Below are 19,818 nucleotides of genomic sequence, written 5' to 3' on the forward strand. Positions count from 1 at the left end.
TGCCTTAATTTGACAGTAATTTATAAAAACAAATTTTTTGCGTGAATCAGTTTTATAAGCGAAAAGGTACAAAACAGGATAAGAGTATAGAAAAAAAAACCATAGGACCATGAATCTGAAAAGCGCATAGCAGTACTGAACCAAATTATTGCGAATCGCTGCTATCCACTGCGATATAATCTTCAGCGTGCTTCATATTGAACACTACATATTGCTTGTTCAAATCCATGTACTCGCACTGTGCATCTTTGCCCACATGCGGCTCCACCTTTTGGCTGAGGGCGCTAAAGCTCGGTCGCTTTTCCGCTTCATACTCCCAGCACCCGCTCATAATTTCAAACCTACAAATTAAGAAAATTTGTTTTGGCATCACAAGAAAAATTAAAACGACCACATAGTATCACAATTTTAACACTTAGTTTCAAAATATCGAATCAACCGGAAAAATACTCGAATGACGTACATTTCTTCCGGGCACTTGGAGGGAATTTTCAACCTCAGCCCTTTTCGTAGAGCGGCTGTAATGTCCTCATACGACAGGTTTTTGATTGTGTCATGGTACGGGATCTCCCCGTAAGAAAAGATCTCCCACATGACAATACCAAAGGACCACACGTCGGATCTCTCCGAAAACATACGTTGTTCTAAGCTTTCCGGTGCCATCCAGCGGGCGGGCACTTTAGCATTCTACAAATTCGTTCGTTATTATATAGTACTAAACTGTAATAGCGCAATAAGTACAATAATTCCTTAATCTACTTATGTACCAGTTAAATAAAGCTAGATTTATTAATCATACCGTATATTTGCCTTAGTATTTTAAAAGTATTAGAGTAACGTTTCTCGTAGTATACGCTTCTCTATTGTACATGCAGTTTCTCCTCATACCTGTGATTCAGCCATTCGGTAGTAATCCGCTTTCTGTTTGGCCAGTCCGAAATCACAGATCTTCAGCACTTTATTATCGCACACTAGAATATTCCTTGCGGCCAGATCGCGGTGAATGATGTTGTGCAGCGCCAAGTACTCCATGCCACGGCTGATCTGGTACGTGAAATTAATCAGATCTTCCGTCTTGAGCGGCCATTCCTGAGGGACATTCGGTTCCCGACCGGCAATCGAAAAGTTGACCATGCCCTCGTTCAGATAATTAGTTTCGTCGGTTTTCCCTTCGAATAATTTCCCATGCAGGCGAAGATACTTCAGCAAGCTACCATGTGGCGAAAATTCCAGGATTATGTGGAGTTGACCTTTACAAACATAACACTGTCATAGAACTCGTCTCAAAGCATCTCTAACTGCACATCATTAGTTGACTTTAAAGTTTATAAAGTTTATGAACACGACTAAAGTTGTAGACTGTAAACCTTAAATCATCACCAGTGATTGTAGTTAGTTGACCTTTATATAGATCCGTACATTGCAGTAAATTTCTAAGTTAGTTGTTGTCTTACCGCTTAACGTGATGCCAAGAAGGTTAACGATATTTAGATGCCGTCCAGCTTTACTGTGCACCGTGACCTCATCCATCAGCAGTTTATGCTGATAATCATCAGCGGAGTTCTTGACGCATTTGACCGCCACGACCGACGGTGATGGCCATTCCGATAAATCGTACGCTAACCCTTTCCATACTTCACCAAACTCACCCTCATCCAGTTTTTTTTCTGAAAGTAAAATCAAGAATCAAACCACAGGCAAGGTAATCAATGCAACTAGTTTCACTTACCAAATTTGAGTGATGTTCGGGGAATTTTCAGTCCAGCCGCAAGTGGTGGTATTTTCCAGGCAATGTATAGTTCTTTAATGTGCTTCTTTCGGGCATCGTCTACTTCATCGTCCACCTCGCGGATGACCTCAAAAAACGCATCGGGAGAATATGCCGGCCGCATAGGATTCACCGGCGGATAGCGACGCCGCCAGTACCACACGCCGAATAACGTAAACACCAGCGCGACGACCGCGGCCAACGCCACCCACATTTTCCACTGCACATCCTCCGAGGAACTCGTCGAGGCACCCACTCCAATAATCGGCGTTGTTGAATTTGGCGCATTCAGCTTGCGCACCGCGATATAATCCACCAGCAGTTCCGCTTCGGCATCCACCGGTTGCGCTTGCGGGAAAATCACCAGCTCAATTAAGATCTGCATGGGCGCCGACGGAATCATCACAACCTCGGTCAGTCGGCGGATCTCCACATCGTCCACATACCAGTACATACTGTCCCGGCTCCACCGGACTTTAAACGTATGAAACTGTCCATCCAGCAAACTGCTTTGACCGGTATGGATCCAGGCTTTTTCCTTATCCACGCCGTAATTCACGCCCACATCCACACGATTAGGCTCCACATTCCGCAAATCCGCCACCGAGATGGCTTGATCACGACACGGACATGGTTCGCTCGGCGGACAAGCCGGGGACTTGTCGAAAAGGCACTCGGCATCGATTAAACGCAACATTGTAACCACCGACATTTTAGGGTCGTCCGGTAATTTCGCTCGGAATTCGACCTCACCGTAGGTGAAATTGTAATGCGTGCCGGAACTAAGATGGCTAACGTCGTAGGTCGTATGGGAGGCGCTGTCCACTTTGGTACGGGCCTGCATGTGCAGGGATCCTTCGGAGACCCACACATTCTGTTGTCCAGTATACTCTGTATAGCCTTTCCCTTTTTTGACGCGGTTGCGCACATTCCATGCACTGAGCCACGTCTGATTGTCGTTGAAATCATCACGATGCGGCTCAGTACTGGAGACGTCTATGATGAAACGGACGCGTTGAACCAGAATAAGAAACCCAAGATATAATCAAAGATATACAGTAAGAAACCCAAGCTTTCACAAGGGTTAAAAAGTTAGCTCTGGCGTTCTTCTGAAAAAAGCTGATGTTATAATTAACTCTGCCAAGTTCTCTTCTTAGGTACAATAATAATTGTGGGTGTGTCCACGAGAGATTATCGAAGTAACAAGTCTAATAACGAAAGTGGCTGTTTTTACAGTTACGCTTTATTACGTACCGGTACATGCTCTTTCGTCATGGTACTTGGCTGGATTATTCCCGTTGGTAGCGGCCTTTAACTCAGTAGGACAGGTAAAACGATCTTTCCACTGTCCTTCACAGGCCAGCTGGCGTGATACATAGCCTTTCAGCGCACGACAGCGTGTCCACGCGGTAGTATCGTTGCCGGTTGGTTCGTCTATAACAATCAAAATTATGGGTTACCCATAATTTTTGGTGAGATTCTTAACATTTTTGGACCCGGATGTGCACTGAACAGTGAGTGCACATCCGGGTATTCATATTAGCAGCGTAAACTAACCAATCACGAGCGTATATTGGAATTTGATCTGATGGCTCTTGTCGACGGGTTTTGCATGGCGGGTCAAGTTCAGCATCAGTGTGACATTGCGGTGGAAATTCGCCGTCCGAAACTGCCCCACACTGGTGGCCGAATTATCCACATCGTGGCGGATGACTTTCAACAGCGATCCGCTGCCGTTCGCTACGTGCTGGTACACTTTCATTTCGTCATCTTCCGGCATCGTGGATTCCCTGGAGAGAAGTCGTTAATATTGCAACGGTATCTTTTTTTATCTTTCGTGACTTAAATGGTGGAAGTTTTTTTGGCCGGCTTTGTGCGAATTGACACATTTTATGAGTAGAAAAAATTAGTGAATTAAGGGTAAAGCGCGATACACTGCGCTTCGTAATATTTCAACATAGCAGTTCTTAAAAAATATGCCGATGAGCAATTTTATGTCAAAAAGATTACAGATGATACGAAGTTTTGGTTATTTCTTAATTGTAAAACTGCTATTCAGAAACCATGATTCATAGTTACTAGAATTCTTAACCGGTGCGGTTAGTTAACGTCGCTGTATCAATCAAATTAATCTAAATAATTTATTCAGTACATTAGCGGAAACCGGTAACATTGCCTGGAATTACATGTACTTATGTCAAATATACGTTCATCAAGCGTTTGAAGTGCTTATTGATCTAAGTGCTGATTTGTGCATTGTGTGACTCACACGATGTTAATATATACACTACAGGTCCCATTGATGGCAGGGGGCGCAACAATCGTTACTACCACCGAACAGGATTGCTCGGGATAGTTGAATAACATGAAGCTGCCACCGTATCTGTCATTCTCGATAATCAGTGGCTCTTGATTACAGTACCGCTCCAGAAGGGGATCGGTTGTATCTGAAAACCAAAAGTGTTTTATCAAACAACCGACACGACAAGTACTGCAGAACTAACCTGTTATGTTGACTGGAAAAGCAGCCACCGGCGGCCATAAAGAAAGACTCAATATGGCAAAATTTATTAAAATAAAACCGCGGAGATCGTACGAGTAAGATATATACATATTGTACACCACAGAGATTAAGATGCGGTTAATAGCAAGCGCATTACATTAATGCTGTTTAAATGTTAATTAAGAAAGTGTGCATAGTGGTAAATCTATTACACGTTACGCTACGCCGTCGACTTGATTAAAGCTACCATGCAACTGTGTAAATTGTTGATTACTTGCTACAGAGAATGCTGTCGCAGCGTGCATCATTAGCCTGGTGATAATTATCAAGTGCAAAGGTTTAGTTTAATGATAGTATCGCACGAGGACCGCTAACTCATCTCCCTTGTGAACAGTACATAGGAGAAAAAGTTGTTGCGTGCTTTCAGGACGATTCATAGTAAACCGGTATACTATTACCGCTGATAAGCTTGAAGAGAGATTTTCGATACGGCAATTTACGCGTTTAACGGGAGGCGGAGCGAAGAAAGAAGCCACCGTCAACGGCGGAAATGGGTAGCTACTAATAATACGGTTTCGTACACCATATGGAAATCTTCTTTTTGAATTTCTACGTTGTACAGGTACAGATAGTTATAAAAAAAAGCAGAAATTCATCGCCATCCCTGTTTGCTACACGTGATGAATCGATTCTTGCGATAAAAAAAAACTTCGATTTCTACAGTAAATATCTCGACATAAATTTGCAACGCTCAAGAAGAAATGACTACCTTCGCACGCGGTTCATCCTGCGCAATAATTGGACAGTGGACATTGTGTAAATCGCACCAAATAAGTCTTGCGAGGAGATGCGGCCTGTGATTAAAAAATTGCGCGGCGCAGAAATTGTTCATCCAGTCTGCCATTGGTTATATCTGCACAAACCAGCCCGGAGATAACCGCCGCTGAAACTACTGCTGCTGAATGGGTGGTCTCGGCACTGAAGTGGTCTCCGCTACGCGTAACCTTGATGGAGCGTGTAATAATAGATAAAACGGTGGAGGAGACATTAAACGGCGGCATGGCGCAGTATCTCTCTGCAGTGTGACTTCTTTTGGCTTCCGTCATGAACAGAATTTTTCTCATCATCAGATTGTGCTCTTGTCGCATGTCTAGTGCGATACATAAACCTTTCCTTGTGGCTATCGTACTTGTTAGAATCGGTTAGATTTGCAAGTAGTCTAACACTTAAAAAAGATTATTATTCGTTTTATTTCCAAATTACTGACCAGTGAGTACAGAGTTTGGGCAGCCACTCTCAATCGCACAGCCTCTCTTAAAGCAAAAGCATCGAGAGCTCTTAATTTCGATCACACGAAGTCGGGTTTACATGAGTAGAAATTTAGTAGGGCGGGAGGGGCACTGAAAACCCAAGAACTCCAATATCCAATTACTTCCGGCCACGTAATAATTTCTTTTTATTGTTATTAACACACCATAATACCTCCCTGTAGCAACGTTTCTTTACAAACAATCATGCCACGTCATCTTACTTAATAATTTGGCCCTTTTCTGCAGCCATAAGCAATCTGGCCACTTCTTGTGGGTTTTACAGTAATAACATTGCGGATATGAAGAAGTGCTAAGCCACTAAGCGCTCTTCTGTTTTCAAACGCCGTACGCCGTAGCGCCCACTAATATGTTTTCAAACGCCGTAGGGCATAGAACGATCGCTCGCACAGTCGCCCTCAGCAACACTAACAGGAAGAACAGCAAATATATGAAGCAATGTATGGATCGTCGGGTAACACTCTTGTGGGCATTTATGCAAGGCTGTAACGATCGTGTTTGGTCCGTCTGCTTTCTCAAAGGCTTTCCAGTAAGATTTCCACTGGATGTACTCGCTCTGAAAATACAGTCCATTTTCTGCTAAGCCGTTCTCGTACTGCTTGACCGTCGCAGAAAATTCATGGAACTCTCCGGTGACACTACGTAGCGTGGTAACAAGGCTCCAATGATCGTCGCACGCTCAACCGCCGCCGATTCAACGAAGCAATGCTGATGCGGTAGTATTCTTCTGGATCCTCCGTTTGGATATTAGTGCGATGCCGCTGCAGCCCTGTACGCCTGGGTATCTTTTCTTCGATGCCGGCTGCCTCCTCAAACTCTGCGACTGCTTTGTAAATTTCCGAAAATACTTCTTGTATATCTGATAATCCCATTAAAGTGTCCCCAAGAAGTGTAGGTCATTGGCTCAAATTCTTTGGGACACCTTAATGGGATTTTCAGTCGTAATTCGTTCAGTAACGCTGCTATATCTTGATAGCGTCGTGCTACGAAATGTCCCCGTAAGAAAAGATCTCCCACATGACAACACCGAAGGACCACACATCCAATCGTTATGAAAGCAGCCGGTGCTTTAAACTTTCAGGTGCCATCCAGCGAGCGCGAACTCTGGCATCCTAGAAAACCCGTATAACTTGTTTAGAAAATTTAATTCCAACGCGAAAAGCTTTTGAATTTCCTCGTGATTGTGTATAAATATACAGCTTAGGACAACATAATCTGTTTCCGCCTCGGTAATGCTTAAACTGCAACAAAGACTTAGTAACTGAGTGTTCGTGAAAGCGTTCGTACTTTATAAGCGTAGTGTACCACTATGCGATTCAGTGGCAGAAATATGTGAATTAAAAACCCGTTTTCTCAGTATGAAAAAAAACGGATTTTTACTTCGTCTCCATTACGTTTCTCTACCCCCTACTCTAGTTTATACCTGTGATTCGGTTATTCGGTAGTAATCAGGTTCCTGTTTGGCCAGTCGGAAAATGCAGATCTTCAGCCACATGTTATCGCACACAAGAATATTCCGCGCAACCAGATCGCGGTGGGTAATGTTGTGAAGTGCCAAGTACCCCAAGCTCCGGCTAATCTGGTTGGCGAAATTAATCAGATCGTCCCCGAAGATCGGATAAATTTCGTCTACCACATCAGCCGGGGAGCAGCCAGTCTTTCGAGATGTTCGATTCTTTTCTAGCAATCGCAAAATTTGCCATGCCCTCGTTGAGGTAATTGGTTTCGCTGGCTTTTTCTTCAAATAGTTTTTCGTGCAGGCGGAGGTACTTAAGCAGGCTGCCGTGTAAAGCGTATACCAGGATTATATGGCGTTGACCTTCGTAAACGAGCTACCGTTATAGAATTCGTCTCAAAAAAACTTTTGGCAAATACATAATCAGATGACGCTGTTCGATAATCATAAAGTTGGTGCGTTTTTTCGTTTTAAATCGCGAACCGACGATATCATTTATAGTATATTTGAGTTAACCTTTACGGAAACTTAACATCTTTACCGCCAGTAGATGATTATCAAGTACAAAGGATCGTTACGATAGTATCGCACGAGAACCGCTAACTCATCCCCGTTGTGAACAGTGCACGATTGTAATAGTAAACCGGCATAGTATTACCGCTGATAAGCCTGAAAAGAGATTTCACGAAACGCCGGAAATAGCTGCTAATGATAAGGTTACACCTATATGGAAATCTTACTTTTGCATCTGTACACTATACAGTCAATAAATAAAACGAGTTATAATTCAACTTAAAAAGGGCAATCTATGTGCGGCTGTGCCTGTCTAGGAACAATTCTTTTGACAATTCTTCTGACTTCTAGGAACAATTCTTTTGACTGAGAAGAAGTTTCGAAAAAAAGGCGAATAAATTTGCGCCGCGTAAGAAGACATGATTCCATCCAGTTTCCTATTGTGGGTTGTTGAACCCATGGTCTGAAGAGCGTCCCAACGTTCGTTCTTTCGACAATCAGTGTAATTTCCCTAACTATGGTATACAAAACCCACCTGCCGCCATGATAGCCGCTGCCGCAGCACATCCGGTCCGCTGCATATTTCCGTGCCCGGGTCAAGAAGTGGTGGTCATTGCGTTTATACGTTGCAATCATTAATGAGAAAACGTTTGTCGAAAGACAGCACTAAATGGACAAAACCGTGGCATGCTACAGTATGTCTCGGTGTAGCTCGTTTGGCTTTTGCCACGAAACAAATTTTACTACCAGGCAATTGTGTTCGATCCGCAAGTTAAATGAGATGTTTATATGTATATTGCCTTTGTGACTATGGTTTTCGTAAGATGGAATACTAAGTCACAAAAGCCTTTAAATAGGCTAAAAATAACATTTTAAATAATATTTTTAACCTATTCATTTGACTTTCCAGTTACCAAGTACGTACAACAAAGTTCAAAGCCACACCTACAGTTTAACCATAATATTATGCAGACGGTTTTATGCGTGTAATAATTTTTAATAAAAAAAAATACAAAACATCAGAGCAGTACAGACTGTACAATGAACCAGTAAAAGGAGAAAATAAATAGCAGAATATTGTTAAGCACCGCTTTCCACTGCAATATAATCTTCAGCGTGCTTGATATTGAACATCACATATTGCTTGTTCAAATCTATATACTCGCACTGAGCATCTTTTCCCACATGCCACTCAATCCGCTGCCTCAGAACACTAAAAGTTGGTCGCTTCGCCGCTTCATAATCCCAGCATTCGCGCATAATGTCATCTCTACAATGTCGTGAAATACAAAGAAATATAGATTATTCGTAATTCCTAATCGCAACTATGAAAATCAATGACAAATGCAAGATACATATTTATTGTAATTAAGACATGATATTCCAAGCCTTCGAAAGGTCAAAGTTGCGAATTACTGGATGTAGTGACGTACACTGCTTTGGGACACTTTAGTGGGATTTTCAGCCGTAACCCGTTCCGCAACGCTGCTATGATATGTTGGCACACCAGGTCTTTGATTGTATCGTGATATGGGATGCCGCCGTACGAAAAGATCTCCCATGTGACAACACCGAAGGACCACACATCGGATCTCTCCGAAAACAGTCGCTGCTCATAACTTTCTGGTGCCATCCAGCGAGCGGGAACTCGGGCGTCCTAGAAATTCGTTACGATTTACTCGCAATACTTTATGGAAGCTTCTGTAATTCCTCGTATCTGTAGCTTCACATCGATGTGCAACTTAAGGAGAATTTATACTATGGTAGCAAGATCGAAAATGAGATTTTCGAAATTCTACAGTGTAATAAGAAGGGTTACATCTATTAGTAGGCGAAAGTTGAGTAAAATTAGGTAGCAACGAAAAAAGTTATTCAAGTTTTTTCGTTGCCGACCAGGGGCGATTTGGCGGGCTGGCGCATCTTTCTACACTACTGCCACCTGTGGTCAAAATCAGTGAAAGAAAGATTGCTTTAAGAAGCGCTTCTTCTATTCTGGAAGATGCCTTGTGGTTGTTATATATACCATGCGAGCTTGCAAGTGTGATAGGAGCAGAGAAGGCTCATGTTTACACAGTGAGGACGATTAGAGCATGACAAAGGCGCCAGACAATGGAAAGACATAGCGCTGTCCCGTGAGTGCACATGAAAGAGTGGCCAAAGTCCACTCTTCGGTGTGCACACAATCTGGTGTGGCGGCACTGTAGGCGCAGAATAGGTAAGACCAAAGGAAAGCGCAGAACAAAAGAAGGTTCTTCGCCACGTTCTGAAAAATTTTCCAAAAATGACTTCTAAACTCAATAACAATTTTCAAAGATGTCAGAAAATTCTGACATTTGATCAGATTTAAGAAAAATCATTTTCAAGAAGAATTGTGGAGCGTTTTCGCAGAAAATGTTTATATATTCTGTAAAAAATAAAAGAAAGTAACTTTGGGTGTCAAAAAGTTTGTTTTTTTCAAGAATGGTTGAGTTTTTTGGGAAAAACGCTCCACAGAACTTTAGTTATTTTAGCGGAGCACATCGCTACGTTTGAAAAAAAATTTTCAAAAATCTGCTTGAATTGTTATTGCTTCCGGAAAATAACGGCTTTTGATCAGTGACTTTTACATTTTAAAATTGTCCAACCAATTTCAGACTTACAATGTATGTAATGAAAATATCATAGTGTTAGGTCAGATGTGTAGTTAAGATGCAGCACAAGCGCGCGCATTGTGCCAGTGAAAATAGTCGAAAGAGGTCGAAATCGGTATAATCTCTTCTTAAGATGGCAAAAAATATGCGATTCCGCCTCGGTATTGCCTAAACCGCAATTACGTGATTCCGTGTTAATAAAGTGTACAAACATATACAGTAATATGAGTTCCACTCCGACATATGTGACGCAGACTGCAGTTTTCTCAGTAATTACTTAGAACGAATTTTTCGAGTGGCCTAAGTGGATGTCACCATCAAAATGTTAGACAGCTGGTCCACTAGTCGCGCATGCCATAAATAATGATTTCTCCAATACATTTCTCCTACAGTACTGTATATACGGATTGTACAATACCTGTGATTCAGTCATTCGGTAGTAATCAGGTTTCTGCCGGGCCAATCCAAAATCGCAGATCTTCAGCACTTTGTTATCACAAACCAGAACATTCCGAGCGGCCAAATCACGATGTATAATGTCGTGCACCGCCAAATATTCCATACCCCGACTGACTTGATAGGTGAAATTAATCAGGTCTGCCGTTTTGAGCGGCCATTCTTTCGGGATGCTTGATTCCCGGCCATCCATCGTAAAATTCGCCATGCCCTCGTTCAGATAACTGGTTTCGCTGGTTTTCTCTTGAAATAGTTTGTCGTGCAGGCGGAGGTATTTGAGCAGACTGCCGTGTGAAGAGAATTCCAGAATTATATGGAGTTGACCTTAATAAACATACTCGTGTAAACGCGTAGCACACTGCATTATAAAACTCGTCTAACCGTAAATGACTAAATGTAAATGCGTAAAAGCAAATAAATGCTAAAAGCTGCTCGGTAACCACAACTTCTTATTGCTGCAGCTGTTCGTTTTGAACCGTAAAATATGTATTATCTATAGACTATGGCCTCGTCTCGAATTCGAAGCGAATCTAGCTTTGGTATGATTGCTCAACCGCACGAGGTGGCTGCATGCAGTGGCCACGCCTACAGATACGGTACGCCAAGCCACCTCGCGAGGTGGAGTTGCTGTATGCTACTTCGAATTCGGGACAAGGCCTATGATTACGAGTATATAATATATATTGCAATAAAATTTTTATGATTACACGAGACATTACGAAAGCTAAGGCATAAAATCGAACTGGCAGCCTGTACGATGACGTCACGGTAGGGGAGACCCCATGTTATGAAGTCCATAGGCTTGCACACTTTTGCGTTCCAGCAGAACGAATTTTCCTGGTGTCTAAATGATTTTTCTTCTGTTTAAAACTCAAAACATTATGCTCCCTCACCGTCCCCAAAATTCTAGCGGTAAAAGTGAGTTATCGCACACTTTGGCCTCTCAAATGGTGGATCCAAAAGCCAAGGTAGTGGTGAGTCTTGGAAGAGTGGTTAAGCTGTAACCACTGTCGTTTCCGTTATGATTAAAGTCCAGGAAACAAAGTCAAGTAAAATATAACTTTCTGGACTCATTTCAGAAAATGAACACACACTGATAGTCAGCAACTTGGTCGGAAGACCGTAGCCGTCCACAGTAAATCCACACCACAAGTGCAGGCTTCTTCCATAGACTTCCATGTTAACTGAAAACACTCATATCGCATCCAGTTTGCAACGGATCCGCGCTAACTCAGCATAAAAAAAAATAACAAATTATTCTCTTTCTTTTGAGATGTTTCTGTAGGCTTATTAACAAAAATACAAGGAATTCTAGAATTTCAAAGTTGTATGTAAGTCTACCGGCAACACAGTGCACCGTCTCCACTATCCCGACTTCATCGCAGTCGATTTTATGCCTTAGCTTTCGTAATGTCTCGGATTACACTATACCATAACATTACTAAACTAACGTAATAATATATATGACAGGTTGGTAATATTAATTTATTATGTTAGTTTAGTAATGTTATGTTATTAATATTAGTAAGTTAATAATGATAGTTATAGTTAGTGATATTATGAGTATACAGAGTAGGGGGCAAAACTAAGCGTGTTCCACGGTTCCCCTGTATACATAAATGAAGTAATATCCGTCGTTATTGGGGTTTACCGCTTAATGTGATGCCTAGAAGGCTGACAATGTTCAAATGCCGGCCAGCTTTACTGTGCACAGTGACCTCATCCATCAACAGTTTATGTTGATAATCATCCGCGGAGTTCTTGACGCACTTCACCGCCACGACCGACGGTGATGGCCATTCCGATAAATCGTACGCTACTCCCTTCCATACTTCGCCAAACTCACCCTCATCGAGCTTCTTGTCTACAATTGTGGACAAGAATTTCACTTGAAACTAGAAACTGCCACAGCAAGGATCAAGACGCCGGCAAAACAACAAATGCAGCTGGTTTCTTCCTACCAAATCTAAGCGACTTCCGGGGAATTTTTAGTCCAGCTGCCAGTGATGGCACCTTCCATGCCATATACATTTCCTTGATATGCCTTCTTCTAGCGTCGTCCTCTTGATTGCTCACTATGTCAAAGTACACGTCCAGGGCGTTCGCCGGCCGCATGGGGCTCACCGGTGGATTCCGCCGTCGCCAGCACCACACTCCTAACAACGCAAACACCAGCGCCACCACACTGACAAGCGCCACCCACATCTTCCATTGTGCATCCTCGGGACTGATTAGCGATGCACCCGCCGGGCTCATAGACGACTCAGAGGATGTCAACGGTGTCAGCTTGCGCACGACGATGTAATCCACCAACAGTTCCGCTTCAGCATTCATGGTATGGCGTTGCCGAAAACTGTCCAGTTCAATTGAGATCTGCATGGGCGTCACCGGGATCATCCTGGGATCGGTCAGCCGGCGAACCTCTAAATTATCAACATACCAGTGTATACTGTCGCGGTCCCACCTCACTTTAAAGTTATGAAACTGTCCATCCAGCAAACTGCTTTGAGCGTTGTGCATCCAGGATTTTCCCCTGTCCTTCCCGTAATTCACGCCGATAAACACGCGACTGGGTTCGACGCTCCGAAGATCCGCCACGGAAATGGCTTGGTCGAGACATGCCGGGGACTGGTCGAAGCGGCATTCGGCATCGATTAAGCGCAGCATGGTCATCACCGACATGTTGGCACTGGCCGGTAATTTCGCCCGGATTTCAATTTCCCCGTAGGTAAAGTTATAATGCGTACCAGAACTTATATGGCTGACGCTGTAGCTCGCATGTGAGGCGTTGTCCACTTTAGTGCGAGCGGGCATGTGCAGATATCCATCGGAGGCCCACACGTCATGATGTCCGGTCAGTATTGTGTAGTCTGTCCTTTTTTTAAAATGGTTGCGCACACTCCATGTGTTGCGCCAAATCTCGTCGTCGTTGAAGTCGTCGCGATGCGGCTCGGTATCAAAGACCTCTACGATCAATATGCCGCACGCTTTATCGCACCACACAGAAACCTGGAGTGTGGTATATGTACGTACAGATATAGCAGTGGACTGTACAATGTCACTGTACTCTGGACCTAGCAGCTGATGTACGAGTGCTCATTGTGCTGTTAAGTATTATTCATAAATTCGTAATAGCCGCGAGCTGGTTAATAAAATACATTAACCGCTAAATACGCCACAGGGAGATCAAAGAAGTGCTATTCGGCCTTGTTACTTAAAGGTAAGTGTAGAAACTGTGGGGAGACCGCAATGACGCTACCAAATTTAGCGGCTGATGTTGCTAAATATACTTGGATGAGTCTCATATTTCGGTCACTTCAAATATACGGTGTTTTACTTCGGTCACCGGTCACTTACACCACCCCCCATGTGGCAAAAATAGCTGATCGCACGTGTCCTTTATGTGTTTCTCACTGGTCTGTAGTCACAAAACAAAATTGAAAATGTTGAAATTTTAAATTTTTCAAGTCTGTAAACGCGGAAGACCGGTTATTTTACCTTGCACCCGGTCCAATTAGTGTTCTTACTTTGGTTTTTCTATGGAAGTTTTTTATGAATCCATGAGCGAAGTTTTTACTATGAAAACTATTTATTTCTAATATTTTGTTTGTCCGAAACTTTTGGCACTAAGTGACCGAAATATAAAACAGTATACTTAAAGTGACCGAAATATTAGACACATCCAAGTACAGATTGAACATTTTTCAGCAAATGAGGGTAGCACCCAATTATGGTAGATACTCTTATCCCTGAGGCTTTTATTAAGTCGCGCCATTGGCACTTCCACTGGCGTGACTTAATAAAAAACGACCCGTCGCGAGACCCCTGTCTATTTTCAAAATAATTCCAGTCCGCACTTTGTCTCCAAACACAAAGGAAGTATTTCTCAGGTCAGTGCTTCCGCCTTTGACTACTCGCAGTCTCTCATAAGAATCTCAGAACTTACCGGTACACGCCCTCACATCGTGGTATTTGACTGCGTTATTCCCGTTGACGGCGGTGTTCAGTTCGATCGGGCAGGTAAAGCGGTTGATCTTTCCGTCACAAGCCAACCGACGCAACACATAACCTCTCAGGGCACGACAGCGTATCCATGATTTAGAGTAAATGCCAACTGGCTGGTCTGCAACAAAACCAATAATTTCTTGTCGTGTCCACTATCAATTTCACCGCTTTCTCGCTTGCTTTTTCGTGCGTCCAAAGAAAGACCGCCGTAAATTTTCTTTTTTTAATTTTTGGAAAAGGCATCGTAGTGGGTCAGGATTCTCGCTTGGATTATCTTTCCGGTGTGTATTCGGGACCGGATATATTGTACTCTGTACACACAAACTTGTCCCGTAATTTCTGGCGCATTAACTCAGCGACAAATCGTTCATAGCAGAACTTGACGCTAAATGCGTGCTATCTGATTCGGCAGAACGGGACAAGCTCGTACATACGATTATTACTTTTTACATACTCGTGCTACAGAGTAGTTCTGACTGGTGTACAGAATTACTTTTACCGTATCAGTCTTTTCGCTGCATTGTAATATCACTGTTTGCTTATCACAACCTGGTCTAATGCATAGAAAAGGCGTTAATCAAAAAGGCGCATGTGAACGCTGATATGCATTTAAATTAACTGTACATATACACTGTGCACGTTTCGTACCAAAGAAAAGTGAGTCGTTTTTCTCTCCTTGTAGTCACAGTATACATCTGTATACATCTGTAGACGCCCTGTAGACAGCCCGTAGACATCCCTGTAGACATACTGTAGTCATCAGGTTTCTTAAGCTTCTTAGGTTCTCTTAGGATGTGTACAGGTTGTCTACAGGTTGTCTACAGGTTATCTACAGATGTCTACCGCTGTATACAGGCAGGTCTTCTTAGGTTCAGCTCGATGTCTGCCTGTACACACCGGTAGTAATCTTTAGACAGCCCGTAGACACACTGTAGACATACTGTAGTCACCTGGTTTTCTAGGTTTTCTTAGGAGTTAGGATGTATACAGGTTGTCTACAGGGTGTCTACAGGTTGTCTACAGATGACTACAGCGACTACAAAAAGGAAAAAAAGGTTCCAGTTTTTTTCTTTGGTACGAAACGTTCCATATATAACCAATCTGCCGCATTGGAGCAATTTTTTAAACGTCCACCTCCACCAGTCCACCTTTCTGTGAGTTATGTGTGTTTTACTAATGCGATTACCGAAGTATACTAACAAATCACGAGAGTGTACTGGAATTTGATCTGGTGGCTCCGATTAATGGTATCCTTTTGTCGGATTAAGTTCAACGTAAGCGTGATATTATGGCGGAAATCCGTGGTCTGAAATTGCCCAACACTGGCGACCGAATTATCCACATCATTACGGATGACTTTTAACAACGATCCGCTGCCGTGTTGATACACTTTTAATTCATCATTCTCCGGCATCGTGGATTCCCTATAGAGAGGCCGCAAATTTTGCACCGAGCTGTGGTTAATCAACAGATTGTATACAAACTTGTCCCGCTGTTTCTTAAGTAAAGGGTTTAAGATACGTATAAGTCGCATTTAGCGCGAAGTCTGCGCTATGAACGAGTGCCTCACCACTAATTCCGGCACAAGACAGATTTACTCTTGTCAATATTCAATCTTTAAACTCGTAGTCAAAATTGCAGATACTTTAGATTTTAGAAATTTGTCTTGTGGATATGATTTTTTGTTCGGATGAATTCTATTGCACGAAATTTCCCAGTGCGCCAATAGGATATTTTTCCCTTTCGCTGCGAAGGGGGCTACGGAGGATCTAACCGTGCCACTGTACCACGGAGAGGGAAAGTGGCACGGAAGCTGAAGCTGCTCGCGGCGCCCTGAACTTTGCATTCCCGAGGATGCAATAGGTCGGTCGTTCTTTTATCAAAGACTTATCATGTCCATGATCAGCCTTGCATACACTGCAAAAAGCCTTTCACACAGGGAGATATATGCTGGATATGCTGCTCACACCCGGTCATGTTCCCGCAAGCATACCGAGGGTTCTTCCTTTACTTAAACTACTGTATATTACCGCCACCTGGGAAGGCCCTGAAACATCCGTTACGTTCGTTCGTGGAGGGAGACTAATTTGACACCCCGAAAAGAGGGCCGAAAGCTGTGCGGCGGCAGTGTGCTAGGCTCATAACGCAATTAATTAGAAACTGCGCACCAATTCAGCGGAGAGCTGGATCGCTTTGTTTTTGATTGATTGATTGATTTAATTTCGAGTAGCCAAGCCCGTAAACGGGCACTCTCACATATCCTTATCCGTTGAAGAACATCAAATATGCTAAGGCTAGTCAAGTCACCACAACTCGTTAAACACCAGTAATACGTACGCTTGAGAAGCAACACGTCACAGAATTGCTGTAGGCTAATACGGGCACAAAGCTACGTCATGCACAAGGCACAAAGCCACAGAACAACAAGATCAGTATCACTCTATATCGTATCCGTATCAAAGTTGAGTCGAAGTTGAGGCCCCTTCGTACGTCCACGTACGGCATCGAAGTGGTGAGTTGATCCACGTAGAATCCGTATTGACCACAGGCGTCGAGGAAACGTACACGCCACTCCGTACGGTCAGCGCTGATGCCGACTAACCACTTCGCACACAGCTTTGCGGGCCATGCACTCGCAGCCTGAACTCAGAGTGGTCACCCATCCAAATCCAAACCGCGCTCGATGTAGGCTATCTTTCAAAATCCGAAGATCCATCCATTTAGCTACACGGAGTGTGGCTAAATGCTTTGACACTTCCTCCTTTGCTGCTGGCGCCTACTGCTTTGACACTTCCTCCTTCGGAAACCCTGCGCAGAGAATCCGTTGCCGCACATATCCGAAAACATCTTGCGGACTTGTCCATAGAGAAGCGCCAGGCAATCCAGGCAATTTTTTATACAATTTTTTATACATTTTGGCGGGACGATGAAGTGAGAATTAGCGTCGCACTGTGATTCGGCCTTCCATTAGTCAAGCCGGTTGAGCAGCCTAACTATGTGAGCTGCGCTAGCCGAGTTGAAGCAAATGGCCACCACGGTCTGTCCTGTACAAGTAGCAAAGGAAGGTGGTCCGGGAATCTTGAACTGCACAATGTGACTAAGTGAGGTAGGGAAAGCTCGGGTTTTCATCGTCAGATTGAGCCACCGGGATTATCACTCAAAGATAACAACCGGCCCGACGGCATGACGCTGATACCCGTGTGTGACGGAAAAGCGGTAGCACGGGGCGCTACCTGCTGGGACACCGTAGCTTTCTCGCAGGTTAAAGCCAGCTCGAAGAAGTCAGTTAACGTGGCACAACTGACGGACTACAGTAAACGTGGGAAGTGTGGATTTCTGGAGAGTATGGGTATCTGTTCTACCCGCACGCAGTCGAGACATTTGGAACCTTCGGGCCTGTCTTTGCTGAGATGATACGTTTCGTAGGTAGGAAAATTCGCGATGCGACCGGCGAATTCTCCATCTGCGCTTTCCTTAGACAACGTTATAGTCTGGCTGTTGTTAGAGCAAATGCGGCTGCTGTCTTGGGTACATTAAACGCGCGGCCGAAAGTTGGTAGTGACAGCAATGATTTTTGTTGTTTTTTCAATGTGCAAACTGCAAAGTTAAACTTTTTAATTAGTGTCTATCAGCGCAGGCTTGTTGTTACGCTAATTGGCTACTGCTTGAATAAAAATTTCATATTTAGGGTAAATATAAAAGAGAAAAGTTTATATTTTATAATTTATATGGATGGTTTGATTCAGATCGATATTTTGCATGCATCAGCCATGTGAAATTCACGTACAGTACCTACCGGTAAAGCGTAAATAATGCGGCGTTGCGCGCCATGGTATGGAGTTGGGCAAAATTCGTGAATTTGTAATTTGGCGTTTGTGTTGATGCGTTAGAAACCACGAGACAAGTTTGTACAACAGTATAGATATGCAGCAATCATTAATTCACCCCTCAGCAGTAAATAAAAATTATGTTTTCCGATTTAATTCCGCTAGACACTTTCATGAAGCGCTTTCAGTATTTCCTGTGTACTGGCTTATGTCGCAGTGTACAGAGTAGTGGGACTTACGCGATATTAAAATATACACTACATGTTCCAGTGATGGCAGATGGCGTGACGATCATCAACGTCACAGTGCAGAATTGCTCCAGATAGTCGGATAAAATGAAGCTGCTGCCGTATCTGCCATTATTGATAATCAGCGGCTCTGTATTGCAGTACCGTTCCAGATGTGGTACACTGGTATCTGAAAGCAGAAATTTCTGTCGTCCTTGGAAAGCTATTAAAGATTCTGCAGAAATCAACCTGTTTTGTTAGGTGGGGAAGTGGACACCAGTTTCCAGGAAAGAAATACAACAGCAGAATATGTAAACAGAACTGTATGGAGATGGGACACAAATAAGTTATACATCATGTTGTACAAAATATTAACCGCTACAATGCGGCCAACATAGCCTGCAAAGTTAAATTACTGGCATCCATTTGTTGGACTGCACATGGTGCACGTTGGCTGACTAATGTAACACTAACATGACACTTGTGGAGAAAGCCTGCAAGTGGAAGCGCTAAGGCAATTAGCGTCATTAACTCAGGGTGTATTGTTTTATCTGATCTGCTAAAGATGGAATCATTAACAGTTTTCCGACGGTGAAGTCGTGGACCACGAGGGTTGCATTATTTTAATTCCGGCTAATTCACGGTATTGCAGTCTACATGGGCATGTCTCGTACAGTATTACTGCGATAGCATTGCCTGATATATGTGGAACCGGCGTCACAAACAGGTCGACAAAAAGAGGGACAACTAACCAACCGGTAGTCGGGAGCGGTTGACATGCCGCTAAAAAATATAATGCCAATTTGGGTCGACGATGCAGTACGCTCTCGTGCATGTGCTACCGGCTGACTTTTTGTGTGCAGACGTCGCCGGTCCTGGCGGTCCATAATGTCCATTATTTATGAGCATGTATGTAATAAAAATTTGTTATTTTACGAGTATCATGTGTATGCTACTACAAGAGCATTAACGGTTGCTGTGTTTATGCAACGTAAAAGTATTATTTTTTGATTGTAAATGGATTGTTAAAATTTTTTGATTTTTGATTGTAAAGCGCTTTGAGAAATTTTACAGCCTACTTTGTATGCATGGATGGAATGGGGAA

General features: G+C 43.3%; 2 protein-coding genes across 2 annotated transcripts; both read right to left on the bottom strand.

The window, feature by feature from the left end:
• Positions 1-4,520, bottom strand: LOC129582184 (vascular endothelial growth factor receptor 1-like). The gene is made up of 9 exons (XM_055473624.1): positions 4,273-4,520; positions 4,038-4,215; positions 3,326-3,558; positions 3,023-3,202; positions 1,730-2,764; positions 1,455-1,667; positions 889-1,250; positions 464-687; positions 1-341 (listed from the first exon to the last, which is right to left on the bottom strand). Exons 1-9 carry the CDS (start codon positions 4,379-4,381, stop codon positions 146-148), a joined length of 2,730 nt encoding a protein of 909 aa, XP_055329599.1. The 5' UTR covers positions 4,382-4,520; the 3' UTR covers positions 1-145.
• A 3,880-nt stretch (positions 4,521-8,400) lies between these two features.
• Positions 8,401-19,222, bottom strand: LOC129582480 (uncharacterized). Its single transcript, XM_055473993.1, has 11 exons — positions 18,963-19,222; positions 18,726-18,903; positions 15,860-16,083; positions 14,601-14,777; positions 12,616-13,620; positions 12,306-12,518; positions 10,617-10,978; positions 9,002-9,225; positions 8,731-8,838; positions 8,494-8,513; positions 8,401-8,426 (listed from the first exon to the last, which is right to left on the bottom strand). The coding sequence occupies exons 1-11, from the start codon at positions 19,069-19,071 to the stop codon at positions 8,401-8,403; spliced, it is 2,646 nt and encodes an 881-aa protein (XP_055329968.1). The 5' UTR covers positions 19,072-19,222.
• Positions 19,223-19,818: the final 596 nt, after the last annotated feature.

Source organism: Paramacrobiotus metropolitanus, unplaced genomic scaffold (genome assembly GCF_019649055.1).
Source record: "Paramacrobiotus metropolitanus isolate TYO unplaced genomic scaffold, Prichtersi_v1.0 Parri_scaffold0000007, whole genome shotgun sequence".
NCBI classification, from domain to species: Eukaryota; Metazoa; Tardigrada; class Eutardigrada; order Parachela; family Macrobiotidae; genus Paramacrobiotus; species Paramacrobiotus metropolitanus.

Excerpts from the sequence above, each read along its gene's own strand:
- LOC129582184 (XM_055473624.1), bottom strand. The coding sequence starts at position 4,381 with ATGTATATATCTTACTCGTACGATCTCCGCGGTTTTATTTTAATAAAT. Across the intron at positions 2,765-3,022 it reads TGACGAAAGAGCATGTACCG|ACGTCTCCAGTACTGAGCCG; the intron begins GTACGTAATAAA and ends GTTTCATCATAG. Across the intron at positions 688-888 it reads ACCGAATGGCTGAATCACAG|AATGCTAAAGTGCCCGCCCG; the intron begins GTATGAGGAGAA and ends ACGAATTTGTAG.
- LOC129582480 (XM_055473993.1), bottom strand. The coding sequence starts at position 19,071 with ATGATGTATAACTTATTTGTGTCCCATCTCCATACAGTTCTGTTTACA. Across the intron at positions 8,839-9,001 it reads CTAAAGTGTCCCAAAGCAGT|AGATGACATTATGCGCGAAT; the intron begins GTACGTCACTAC and ends ACGACATTGTAG. Across the intron at positions 8,427-8,493 it reads GTGTGGCTTTGAACTTTGTT|CCTATTTAAAGGCTTTTGTG; the intron begins GTACGTACTTGG and ends TGTTATTTTTAG.